The sequence below is a fragment of the Stegostoma tigrinum genome, chromosome 6, assembly GCF_030684315.1.
Source record: "Stegostoma tigrinum isolate sSteTig4 chromosome 6, sSteTig4.hap1, whole genome shotgun sequence".
In the NCBI taxonomy this organism is placed as follows: Eukaryota; Metazoa; Chordata; class Chondrichthyes; order Orectolobiformes; family Stegostomatidae; genus Stegostoma; species Stegostoma tigrinum.
In genome coordinates this window covers 1,557,407-1,571,274 of record NC_081359.1, presented here as the reverse complement: position 1 = coordinate 1,571,274, position 13,868 = coordinate 1,557,407, and the positions used below count along the sequence as shown (strand labels likewise).

The window sequence follows — 13,868 nt, the reverse complement described above, 5'->3', positions numbered from 1 at the left end:
ATGTAAACCAAATGCAGAAAATGAATTAAAGAATAGGAAAGAACAGCCACATTAGATTAGATTAGATTCCCTACAGTGTGGAAACAGGCCCTTCGGCCCAACAAGTCCACACTGCCCCTTGAATAATCCCACCCAGACCCAACCCCCTATAACCCACTCACCCCTGAACACTATGGGCAATTTAGTATGGCCAATCCACCTAGCCTGCACATCTTTGGACTGTGGGAGGAAAACGGGGCACCCGGAGGAATCCCTCGCAGACACGGGGAGAATGTGCAAACTCCACACAGACAGTCGCCCCAGGCTGGAAATGAACCCAGGTCCCTGGCACTGTGATGCTGCAGTGCTGACCACTGAACCACCGTGCTGCCCAAAGAAAGAGGTAATTGAAAGAGATAAAACAGGCAGAACATTATTTTTTCAAACATCTACATAACGATTAGATTTCGAATGAGACAGCATCAGAATTAAAGAAAATATTCTCTTACACCTGAAGGGACATGTACCTACTAATTCTGATTGATCAACAGGTATTTAGTAAAATTTAGTCAAATCTTGTAACCTCAAGTCTTGCATATATTTGATGTGCCCCACTATCAGAAAGCTTCATCCTTAATTGTGCAGGTGTGGCTGCGAGGTATTACTGTTTGCTTTACTGCTAAATAACAGTGTACACTGATTGTCTCACCATTATTTTTACTGAAAAATCCAGGTCAAGATTGCCTTTTTTTATTGATAAGATATGGCTGAAGGACTCCAGGAAAAATGTGTATTTCAGAGGAATGCCTCAAAATGGATCTGCACTCCGCTTAGCAATGGATTTAAATATTAAAATTTTTGTGCCTCTGATTATTAGAATTTTAATATAGGCTAAATAGAGTGCACAAAAAAGAGAAATTTATCAATGTTATACTTGCTAAAACTCAAACAAACCAGCAGTTACTTATTACATCACTCACTAGATTTTCAGACAAGACAATGTAACAATTATGAAGACATGATAAGGCAGTAAATTGCTTTGTAAAATAAAATTACGAGTGAAAATAAAGAAAAGGGGATGAAATATCATCTTTTTCAGTAAGTCTCAAAGTGAGATTAATTCTAAATTGTATGAAATACTGCTAGATGCAATATTCTACACTTTAAGTAAAATGGAATGATTTACTGTGATTATAGAAAAGTCATTTCTTAATGCAAACTACTTCCTCCAGCAACTTGAGTTTCTGGTAAACTCTTTATCTACATACATTCACAACCTATGGTCATTAGGAAAAATAACATAAACTCTACCTATTTAGTATAACAAAGTGTGGAGCTGGATGAACACAGCAGGCCAAGCAGCATCTCAGGTGCACAAAAGCTGATGTTTTGGGCATAGACCCTTCATGATGACGTTTTCATGATGAAGGGTCTAGGCCTGAAACGTCAGCTTTTGTGCTCCTGAGATGCTGCTTGGCCTGCTGTGTTCATCCAGCTCCACACTTTCTTATCTTGGATTCTCCAGCATCTGCAGTTCCCATTATCTCTACCTATTTAGTACTTGTTTTATTAGAATATGTTTTCACAGTGCTAGAGGAAAGAGGAATTTTCTGCGACGGTTATCAAAAATTGTAATTCACAATGGTCAAGCAAATCTTTGCAAGTTTGTTTTATCAAATAAATCAAAACAAACAGATCACTAACCTATATATATGGGTGGTTAGCACAATAATTATTTGAGAACAAAAACATATTGCACAGTCTTTTCACAATTAAAGTTCTTAAAGCATTTTCACTTCTACTGTTGTTTTACTTCTAAAATTAATATTTTGGTCAAATGCTCCTGCCAAAAGTGAAATATTTAGCTCGGTTTTACAACAAAAGACCAACTACAACTTGATTCTTAAAAGTTGCATAGAAAGGCAGATTGGACAAAAGGAATATTATCTAAAATAGGGAAGACAGATGGACGGGGTAATTAATTTACAATAAAGCTAGACAGTGATAGCTTGACTATTAAAAAGGTGTTACTTCTCAATAATAATCATTCTAAATACACAAGTTCAATGACAATCACAGTAAAAGATGTAACATATATATTAAACAGTATGCATTAGCATTAAGCTGAACACAAATCTAATTGACAATACCTTTAACAATATGTTTTAAATTTCGACATGGTATGGTATTCCCTCAACTATAGCAAAAGGCAGAGATTTCAAAGAGAAATATGTACGAAAACGTTCTGCAGTTCTTGTACCACATCTATTTATGACATTATACATTTTCATTATACATTTACATGTCATCTATTTATGACATTATACATTTGTCTATTTAAGACATTATACATTTTGGTTTGGCAAGATATCAAAATACTTGGTACATCAAACGTTATTTAAAGGAATCTATGCTGTGTAAAAGCAAATCAGTTCAAGGATTAAACAGGATATAACAAGATTGCTATTCATCAAGGTAACAAAAAGATATTAAGTTCACTCCATATATTTTTCCTTTGTCATTCACAAAGTGTTTTGCTTGGACAGTTGCAGTTAGCTGTTTTTGTACTGGAATGACGAACACTGTGAATACAGCAAGAGGCAGTGTGATTTACAGGGTAACTATTAAGACTCACATTGCTTGTACATTCAGAAACATACTGTGGCTTACTTTTCAGACCTTTTGTACCAAAGTGCAATACGTGCACAGGCTTTGGTTTCCATTTGGAACTATTTTGGACTTCCAAAGGCTGATTAACAGCAGGGAGAATAACTTCTGCTTGATTCATGACTGGTTCCACTGAAGCCATCATAAACTGATTAACAGCTGCCATTCCAGAAACTATGTTGGAAAGTATATTACCAGGTTCCTCAAACTCTCTCTGACCACCATTTAAAGGTCTGCTTCCTTTAGTGATGTTGTGAGATACACCATCATAGGACTCCACAGATGCCACTGAGTATTTACCTTTTTGATGCAGTTTCCATTCGTTCATAGCAGATTTAGTTTTCGCATTCATCAGATCCTTTTCCAAAAGCTTTGTACACACTTCTGAACCTTTATTAGTAAATCCCCTTACAGGTTTATGATTTTTTTCAGGTTGGTACATTTGATTTGCAGATAATGTGACTAAAGAGTTCTTTTGAACCACAATGTCCTTATAATCCTCTGGTGATACACCGTCCTTTTCAAAACTATCTATTTTAATAGTTTTCACCTCATCACTGGTTTTCTGTTGCTCCTGAACAGCATTTTTGCCCAAAAGGCCTCCACTTGATTCTGCAAGTCTTTTTCTTGCAATATTTATTGCCTTATTAACTTCTGAGTATTTGTAATTACTTGAATTTACATTATCAGAAGCTTGTAAATGAACAGAAGATTGTGCAGGTTGTGAAAGAGAAACAGATGTTGGGTCACTATCGGTGTGATAAGTATGAATATTAGTATGGAATAGTTCACTACATACTTGACACTGATCTACATACAAATTTGGTGATGTAGTCTTACTGGGAAGCTGAGCTTGGCTACGCTGCTCCAAAGATTTAATATCTGGCTTGCCTGTTTTGAAAACTATTTTTGGTGTATACTCCTGTGAAAATTCAGAACAACAGCCTTGCTTTACTTTTGCTGGTGTAAAGTTTGAAATGTCTAAAATGCATGCAGAGTCTTTTGAAGGAGCCAGTTGCTTTGTTTCTTCTTTTAATAATTTTTGACTGAAGTTGGAATTTATTTCATTTTGACTACTGGACATCTTCAATCCATATTGATTTATGTTACTATTTACAATTGCTCTACTCTCAACTCCAGACTGCAGTCTTTTATTCTGAGAGTTAACTGTACACAACGGAATTTGATCTTTTCCCATTACTCTCTGTGGATGTACATTCTGAACTGTTTCTACATTCCATGCTTCCTGGATGTTTGGCTTTTCTGCCAAATAAAGCGTATTTGACTCACTACACTTGCTCCCTGTGGAGACTTCATCAGTTTGTTTTCGAAGTAAAGGAAAATATGTATTTTCTGTTACACCTTCATTGAACTGCCTATTGGCATTGGGAGATCGGGAGCAATCTTGGATGTTTTCATTAACTGAGGAATCTTCCCCATGCAGCAGAGATTGGAAACATCCTCCAAGGATTTCTGGAGCCAGGCGTGTATTGGAAGTAGACAAGTCTGGGAAGCTTCTGGCTAGAACTGGAGAAAATAAACCATTACCAGCTTCTAATTTATCACTGAACGTGGGGGAATATAAGCTAGCACTGTTGAAATGAAGTAAAGAAGGAGAAGAAGAATTCCACTGACCTGGAATTTTGAGCATGTCTACATCTGGAACTTGAGGCTTTTCATTTGCACTTTCTAAAGAATTTCTGTCACAGGTATTTTTACCGACCTGGCCATTTGCTCTCATTTTCTTTGAGGGTACGTTGTATTTCTTCTGCAGCTTTTGTAAGGAAGAGTCTTCATGCATGACTCTTAACTGATTGGCCTTACTCACAGTCCGTATGGTGATGCGCTTTAGTTCTATTTCATCTGTAAATTCATAAACCGACTTATCATATTTTTGTACTTTCTTGGGTACTTCTGCATTCATTGTATCTGTTTCAATGACATTGTCTTTTCGGTGACTCAAAGTGCATCCTATTTTAATTGATGACATCCCATTAGCAAGTGTTTGTTGTTTTTTATTTTTAGAAGCAAAGAACATATAAGACATACCAGCACCAGAACAGACTTTCAGTTTTCTATCAAGCTTTTCTTGGTAATGACACACATTACAATCACTAGGAACTGGAGACCAAAATTCCTTGAGTGGTGAAAGCTTTTTATATTTTTTTACCATTTCATCAGTCAATAATACTTGTCTCTCTTTGCAATCTAATCTACAGATTTTCACATGCATGTTTTTGTGGCCCTTAAACCGATTAACAATGATATATTTGATAATAACAGGTGGTTCCTTTTTCCCAGTTTTTTTCCTTTTCCGAGGGTACCAATCATCGTCATCTTCCTGTGCAACATGTACATGATCCTTTTTGCCCAAAGATTTCATGGTCTCTAAAGAATCAATATCATACAAATAATCATCACTGTACCGTATTTGCCGTTTTGCCCTCAAGGTATAATTGGTTTGATTTGAATACCTTTCTGTACTTTTCCTTAATAGCTTCCAATTTTCTCTATCCTCATTTAGAATTGAAGATAAACAGACTGAATCTATTGAATTCTCACGGTCTTTCCAACTGTCCATAAAAACACCTGACAGAACACATTTGTTATTTTCTAATTCATACAATGCACAATGCTCTAGATTGTCATGTTCCCCTTGCTCTTCCTGAACAGAAGAATTATTTTTTCTGGGACTTTTCTCATCATTTTTGGTTCCATTACATTGCGTGTTGGGAAAAAAATGCACTTGCGCATCATCTTGAAAGGTGTTAGATTTTTCTCTCATATCATCTTGAAAAGATTCATACTTTATCTTCAGTGAACATAAGTCACTACTTAGTGTTGATTCATCATCAAATAAAAAGCTGTCACTGTCTTCTTCACTTATTAAATTAGCTGAAAAGTCACTTGTTGCACAAAGGTCTAAAAATTCATCTTTGTTTTCATTTATGAAAGATTCAAAGTAACTCCAGTTCTGGCTTGGGATTGGTAGTAATGCGTCATCTCCATTATATTTTTCCATGAACAAACCTTCATGAGCACTGGCAGCGGTATGTAATTCATCAACCCTTGCATCATCAAATTTGTTTTCACATGTCATTCCATTTAAAGAAAAATTCAACATTTGGTCAGAAATAGGGTCATCAGTCTGAAAAACTGATAAGTGTGTTTCTGGTGACATAGAATTTCCCTTGCTCAATTTGTTTTTGCATATTCTCCACTTGGCTCCAAGTTCACAATAATCAGTTTCATTTGCCTCAGAAATACTTTCAGCTGTTACAAGAGATTCGCAGTGCTTTTCTTGAAGACAAGAATAGTCCTTAGCTTCCATTGTAATTTCTCCAAAATATTTTGCTACATGTAGAGACATGTGAAGAGAAACATTACATTGATTGAAAAAAGGAGAACTTTGATAAGGTAGCAACAGGCTCAAAAAAATTAATTTTCTTTAGCTGTTGGTCATTGCATATTTGCTGATTATGCTATATGTCATACCATACGGTAGTTGTCCAGCCCTTGAGTTGTGTAAACTTCTTAAAAAAAAAGAAAAACAAAGTCAAAAATTTATGTCTCTAAAAATGTACCTAGCTTACTCAGCCTAAACACAACATGTTTCTGCAGTTTCTGGAACAAAATCTTTTAACTGGAATGCAAAAAATGAAAATGAATTATACCTCATTAGATCCTTGTAGAGTATTTTAACATTATTCTTGGTGACAGTCGCAAGCACATAAATATGCACATGTTAAGCTCCATAATTCCTTAGTATGTAAAATGGCCTTTTTGATATAATGGTATCAATGTGGACTTCGCCAGCTTCAAAGTCTCCCCTTCCCCCACCGCATCCCTAAACCAGCCCAGTTCGTCCCCTCCCCCCACTGCACCACACAACCAGCCCAGCTCTTCCCCTCCACCCACTGCATCTCAAAACCAGTCCAACCTGTCTCTGCCTCCCTAAGCTGTTCTTCCTCCCACCCCAAGCCGCACCCCCATCTCCTACCTACTAACCTCATCTCACTTCCTTGACCTGTCCGTCTTCCCTGGACTGACCTATCCCCTCCCTACCTCCCCACCTATACTCTCTCCACCTATCTTCTTTTCTCTCCATCTTCGGTCCGCCTCCCCCTCTCTCCCTATTTATTCCAGAACCCTCACCCCATCCCCCTCTCTGGTGAAGGGTCTAGGCCCGAAACGTCAGCTTTTGTGCTCCTGAGATGCTGCTTGGCCTGCTGTGTTCATCCAGCCTCACATTTTATTATCTCCTTTACCACAGCACCTTTAGGTAAACCTCTTGCAAAACTCTTTGGTGCAGTTTCAAGTTCTGCAGGGAGATCCTTCTTTGGGATATCCATGTCAAAGTTAATTTGTTCCTACTAAACAACTTATTGTTAAAAAAAAGTGCAAACAGCAAGTTAACATTAATTTTCTTGAGCAATATTTAGGTTTTCTTACTTAATTCTTTTCAATTTTTTTAAAAGGATGGAAATAACACATTTAATTAAAAAGAAAACAAAAAAGATTTTTTTTCAAAAGAAAGTGAATTTTAGTTTTATTTCTTGCTCAAATAAAATCCCTCTCCCCTTCTATGGTTGAAGTTATCACTTAAAGGAAAATGTCCTAGATCCTAGAAAAGTTTTACATAAGTGATTCAAGGGATGAGGAACATCAGTTACATGAACAGACTGGAGAATCTAGAGGTAATTTCTTTACAAGAAATTGACAGGAAATGTATTCCAATTCATGATGGGTTTGGACAGAGTAGCTCGGGAGAATCTATTCCAATTAGGAGAAAGCTCAAGACCAGGCAATAGAGTATTAAAATGGAAATGGATGAGCACTCAAAGAGAAAGGAACTGCAGAGCTAAAGGAAAAGGAGAGGGCAGTATGAAAGATGAAATTGGTCTTACAGAGAGCTGCACAAAACTTGATGGAGCAAATGTTCTCTGTGCTGTAAGCATTATATGATTGATGCTTACAATATGTTTCCTTCCATTCCAAACCAGTTGGAACATAAAGAACTGATTTCAAACCTGCTTGATCATCATGGACCCATCCAATCCCAGCAAACCATGCTATGACATGATTTGTATTCTCCATCTACAGTGTTTGACTTCTCTTGCCTAGGCAGCTGTGCGGAGGCTCTCAGGTCACTTTAAAATCAGTTTGTCTCAACCTGATCCCTTGTCAAAATTGAACAGTCACTGCAATTGGATAACAAAGGTATGCTGCAAATTTTGGTGCTGTTTTGTATGAATTCATGCTCACATGTTTGCTTCATAAGTGAGGTTATGTGGGTTGTTCAAGTGATGAAGGTTGGAAGATTACACAATAATTTGGTTTGGGGAACTTGTTTCTTTCCGTCACCTTCACCTCCACCACTTAGTCTTACCCATAAAGACTTTTTAATCTCTTCCAAAAAGTCATTTGAAGATAATTATGAGCATCTATACATCTACAAATGGCCACAGATCCATATCAAAACTACCACCATTTTTGTTTTTATTTGTACATAGGATGTGGGCGTTGATGGCTAGATCAGTATTTATTACCTATCTCTAATTGCCCTGGAGAAGTTGACGGTGAGTTACCTTCTCGAACTACTGCAGTACTTGGGGTGTATAGACACACACAATGCTATTAGGAGGGGAATTCCAAGTCTTTGACTTAACAGCAATAATGGAATGGCGATACAATTTAAAGTCATGATTGTGTGACTTGGAAGAGAAACTGCCAGTTAGTGTATCTGCTCCCCTTAATCTTACAGTGATAAGAGGTCACAAGGTTAGAAGGAGCACTGGTGAGTTATTGCGGGGCATCTCGTACACAGTAAACATTGCTGCAAAGGAGTTCAACTGAATCCAATTTTGCTGGGACTCTTTGATGTCATACTTAGTCAAATGCTCTCTTGATGTCAATGGCAGTCCCTCTTTCCTCACCCCCAGATTTCAGCTTTTCTGTCCATGTTTGGATGAAAGTTCCAATAAGGGCAGGAACAGAGTAGGCTTGGCAGAACCCAAATTGAGCATCAGTGAGTGTTTAACTATTTGTGAATGTTGCTTGATAACACTGTTGATGACCTCCTCTTTCACATTGCTGATGATTGAAAGTATACTGATGTGGTGGTATTTTGGCTGCGATGGCAAAGTCCTATATTTTGTCACTTGACAAACTCCACATTGTCAAGTAGATGCCAGTGTTGTAACTGTAATGGAACAGCAATGTAGTAGCATAGCTAATGCTGGAGTACAAATCTACAGTACAGTTATTGGAATGTTGTCAAGGCCCATTGCCTTTGCAGTACCCAATGTTTTCAGCTGTGAAGTTACATAGTTAAGTCTGGTACCTATGATGTTGAGGATCTCTGGAGAAGGTCCAGATGGATAATCCACTTGCCACTTTTGGCTGAAGATGAATACAGCGCTTCAGCTTTGTCTTTTACACTGATGTACTGGGCTCCTCCATCATTGGGATATTTGAGGAGTCTCCTCCTGTTAATTATTTAATGGAACACCGTTGTTTATGACTGAATGTGGCAGGGCCTGCAATGATTGGATCTGATCCATTGGTTGTGGGATCACGTAGTTTAATCAGATGCTGCTGACGTTCCTTCATATCCCAGTAATTCTGTTCTGTAGCTTCATCAGGTTGACATCTCATTTTCAGTTATGTCTAGTGCTACTCTGACATGGTCTTCTGCACTGTTAATTGAACCAGGGTGCACCTCATAGCGTAAAGGTACAGTGGGGGATATGCCAAGCCACGAGTTTCACATTGTGCTCTAGGAGACCATAAATATACATGAGCTTTTACTAGATGTCTGATCCAGAGATTCATATGATTCTGGGGCTAATATAATAAACACAAGAATAACTGAAGAGTGTTACGCCTATATGACTATGGTTCCTTCACCAGAACCACACTGCCTGTTTGGGACATAGACCAATCCCATCTGGGTTGACCTAAATCTGAAACTGCGACTTCTGCTGCATAGAAGAACCAGGGGCGTGGAGTTTTAGCACACACAGAATACTGGCATTCATGACGTGTGTCATATCTGGACATAGATCAATCAGCCTACTGCGGCTGATAAATCAAGTCATTCATCATTCTTATAGGGCTATGAAAACACATAGAGCATTCCCTGTTGAGACTAATCTCTGAAAATCTCCTCACAATCCTTAGAAGAAAGGGCCTGGTAAGACTGCATTTTGAGCCATGTCCTACAGTCTAGCAGATACAAAATTAAAGACAAAGCTCAATATTCAATAAAAAGTGAATGCAAACACACATTGTTTCTTCCACAATCAATAAAACATCCCTAATCCTCTTCAACTATCAGTACGTGCTTACCATGAGACATGCCAATATATTCAGGTCTAGAAGCTAGCCTTGGCAAATGATGACACACACATAAATAAAGTTTAAAGTAATGTGCAATTTTAAAAATGACATCTAATTTGGAAAATGCTACCAAATTTATGTTCTTAGTAAATTACAAGATTGCACTTCGGGCCACGACGTGTTGAGCAAGCCTGACAGATATCTTTCACAAAATTGGAACAAGTTGGCATAATGTATTGTCCTTAGTGTGTTGGGTGTCCTCTGGAAGTTTCCAATTAAATACGGTGTCTTGCACTGGAGCTGGGTCATTTTCTTCGGTCCTTCCTGATGCCAATGGCAGAGGGGAAAGATCACTGAGGGTGCTCTGAGAGGAAGGTCCAGCGTTGCTGGCACTTGCTGTTCCATGTGGGTGCATATGGCTCCTGACTCCATGGAGAAAGGGTGCCCCTTACTAACCACTAATATACTAAGGCCATGGTTCAAGCAATGGAGGTCAGGGAATGTACAGATTTTGGGTTTGACCCAACTCTCCATGGCGATTGTCACCTTCTCCATTAGAAGAATCCATGCTCTCATGTCTGAGACATGGCACAATCCATGGCTTACATGGATTCTTGCACTGGCCTTGCAAGTTGCATCTCCATGGTATGGTCTGTTATCCTATGCAATATCTCCAGCAGTCTTCTTATGGCTACGAACATAGGCTAGTTATCAGATGGAGTTCAGCAGAAATCTGGTCCCCAGAAGTCCTCAAAATGTTGGGGGTTTCTAACTTGGTTGTCTCATTCTCCCTTGGGTACTGAGATGTGTCTGATTTGTGAACAATAGATTGCGACCTAATTTCTAAATATGATCCACTTAGATATAACTACACTGATTGAATTTGGAGAAAAGGCATGTGATGGTGCAGCCTCTCGAACAACAGTTCTGTTGACCATAGAAGTGGAATCTTCAGAGTGAGTTTGATCTTGGATAGCAGGAAACAGCAGTGGAAAGCAAAAGGAGCCACTTGGAGGGTCATCACAGCATAAGCACGAGATAATTCTTCATGTGCTGCCTAATATACCAGCATTGGGCTGGATAAATACTTATGAATTTGCCTTGCCATTCCAGCTGCACTGTCCAAAGTCCCTTCTCTCCTGCGAGTTTAAAAGCCTTTTCTTTTGCTTGGGTGAGAACCTTAAATGTCCACAACTCAACCAGATGTCCTTGACCTCTCTTCGCATTGTGGATCTGCTCATTCTGCATGACAATGTGCAGAGTTATTATCCTGTCAATGACACACAAATCGACAAATTCTTGATCTCACAGGGAACCAAGGGCTATGGGGCGAGTGCAGGGAAGTGGAGCTGAAACGCCCATCAGCCATGATTTAAATGGTGGAGTGGACTTGATGGGCCGAATGGCTTTACTTCCACTCCTATGTCTTATGTCTTATGGTCCTTGTTTGCATGCTCTTCATAATACATACGCTGGCTTGTAAGTTGCAACTGACATTAAAGCACATCAGCCAAACTTTCACAATTTGGTCTCAACTGCCTTTGGCACTGAGACTAACCATGACTTTAGTGATCTGGTGTAAATGCCCACTTGAAATATAAATTAAGTAAATATAAAAAACCTTAAGATAAGATGCAACCCTGTCACTTACAATGGAGATCACAGCAGGTCCTCGACTGAAGTTAAGTTCTTATATGGACCTCCTTGTTGCTTGCTTCGTTTTCCTCTGCTCAGGCCACCTTCATCAAACATGAAGGTCTTTACATGCCAGTTATGGCCAGACATCTTGAGAACCTGCAGGGAATTAGTGAATTACTGCTGAACTGTGGGGATAGTCTCTGTCTTGCCTCAGGCAAGAAAGGACTTGGATATGATGAGGAGAGGTGAATGTCAAGCAATAATAATCAAGGTAGAGAGTAACAGGGTGAGAATCTTGAACAAGAGATGGAAAGGCCGTGAGGATTGTGATCTATTGCGCTGAAAAATTATAAAGTTACCATGGCAATGGAATTATGTATACAAGTTATGGCTGTGATGCAGTGTCTAAGTTTGTCTACAAGTTTCTTTAGTAGAACAGATTAAATTGAACATTTTGGAGAAGCTCTGCCCATTGCTACGTAAATTACTGTTTCAGTAGAGGAACTAATCAGTTCTAAACTGTGGATCTAAGTCACTGTTCCAGTTTGTAATTGGTCAGTTCTGCTTTCATGTACCGTACAGTAAGTTCCTATACCATAGATTACATTGTCTCGTAACCAGTGTTAATGTAGTTGATGCATCTTAAACTAATTTAACCTGTCATTCTACTACTACGTAATTAACTATTTCTGGTTACTGAAATAACTGCCCCTTCAGTGGCTAATCCCTCATTACTTAATACTGGTATTTCTCATTTGGCTAGTAGCACAAGTTTGTGGCCACAACTTTACCTAAAGATGATCTAGGTGCAACCATGTGTCAGCTGCAGGCATCCTTTACACTGCCTATTTCCCATTCTGCCAAACAAATGGCTCACCAATGAAAGTACCACTAAGTAATTGTTTCTCTCTCCATAGATACTGCACTGTTGAGTATTGACAGTTTTTTATTTTTATTATACATGTTTCTTAGCTTTTTTTTAAACAGTGGTTTATTACCGAACAAAAAACTTTTAAAGTAATTAATGTAGCTTTGGAGAATGTTGGAACTGAAAATTCAATTTCTGTGTAAAAAGAACACTCCAAAATTTTATTTAGTTTAGGTAAATTAAAACTTTTAAACATATTCTCTACTTTAAAATGCCGTTAAACTAATCAATTTATTATTTCATATAAAATGGACAGTCATCCTAATTCATGTATTTATATTTCTACGAATATAATTCAATAAATGTCATTGTTACCACTACTCCATCCACATTGAACGCAGTTTAAAAAAAAGACTTTGCATTTGGAACTGCATTGTGAAATTTCCAGAGGCTGTTGTGCATCAGCCTTTTGGGTACCACATCAAAAAACTATTGAGAGAGTTATTGGTTAATGTGGAAGAACGTAAAGAATGTGTTGTTAAGGGGAGGTATCCTCAAAAAAGTTCAATACAACTTTACACATACGGATCCGCTTGTTTCTTTCAGGTAATGTTCTACGAGACCGTAAAAACATAAATCCATCAGCAGAATCGCACGGTCTTAAAATGTCTATTTTTGTGGAAGTATGTATTACTCTTCGTCTCAAAGTAGTGCGTGCGCCAAAACTCCTAGCAACTAGGTTTTAATGTGGTCATGTTACTTAGAACGATCAAAATCAAACGAAATGATTAAGAACGGTGCAAAAAAAAAGCACATGAGCAGAATGTACCGCGGTCCTTTTAAAAACAATAACAAAACTCATCACGGTTTGTTAAAAGGAACGCGTTCCCTACGGGACGACAAACAGCAGTTGTAAACGCATCGATCCCCCTCACCCTCAGTACATCTTGCAGAGTTTTTAAACTTCATTGTGCACCGAGTTTCTTCAAGTGCCACAGACGGGTTTTCACACGGCTCGGTGGCAGGGATAATGGGCTGGGGAAGACAGGGGGCTAACGTTCTCCCGCTGCAGTCCTCCCTCCTTACTGCGGACCCTGAGCTGCAGCAAAGGCGAGAGTCACCGTCCATCATTGCGGCACACAAAGAGCCGAAGTCTCCGGCCAGCCGCCATACCCCCCCCCCCTCAGCCCCGCCCGTCTCTGTGTAACCGCCGCCGCTCGCGGGCTCACCTCAACCTCCGCTCGCGCCCTAACCGCCGCTCTCTTCAAAATGTGGTCGCGCTGCGGCCCGCGGGGCAGGATCCACCGGGCAGGCTCGGGGGGGAGGGGCCGCGGGCAGGGGGCGTGGGGGAGGAGCCGGGGCTTGCTTGGCAGAG

The 13,868-nt window shown here is 39.1% G+C and overlaps 1 protein-coding gene across 6 annotated transcripts; it reads right to left on the bottom strand.

Annotated features, from left to right (window-relative positions):
* Positions 1-1,465: 1,465 nt before the first annotated feature.
* Positions 1,466-13,824, bottom strand: LOC125453052 (neurite extension and migration factor-like). 6 transcript variants are annotated; one of them, XM_048532104.2, is made up of 3 exons: positions 13,723-13,824; positions 6,142-6,179; positions 1,466-6,000 (listed from the first exon to the last, which is right to left on the bottom strand). In XM_048532104.2, exon 3 carries the CDS (start codon positions 5,975-5,977, stop codon positions 2,498-2,500), a length of 3,480 nt encoding a protein of 1,159 aa, XP_048388061.2. In that variant the 5' UTR covers positions 5,978-6,000; positions 6,142-6,179; positions 13,723-13,824; the 3' UTR covers positions 1,466-2,497. The 6 variants fall into 6 exon arrangements, with proteins under 6 accessions (XP_048388061.2, XP_059502384.1, XP_059502385.1 ...); XM_059646401.1 differs by lacking the exon at positions 13,723-13,824 and adding an exon at positions 11,639-11,767; XM_059646402.1 differs by lacking the exon at positions 6,142-6,179 and having other exon boundaries at positions 13,723-13,801.
* Between the last annotated feature and the right edge of the window lie 44 nt (positions 13,825-13,868).

Coding starts and splice junctions, on each gene's coding strand:
- LOC125453052 (XM_059646400.1), bottom strand. CDS start 6,016: ATGTCTCTACATGTAGCAAAATATTTTGGAGAAATTACAATGGAAGCT.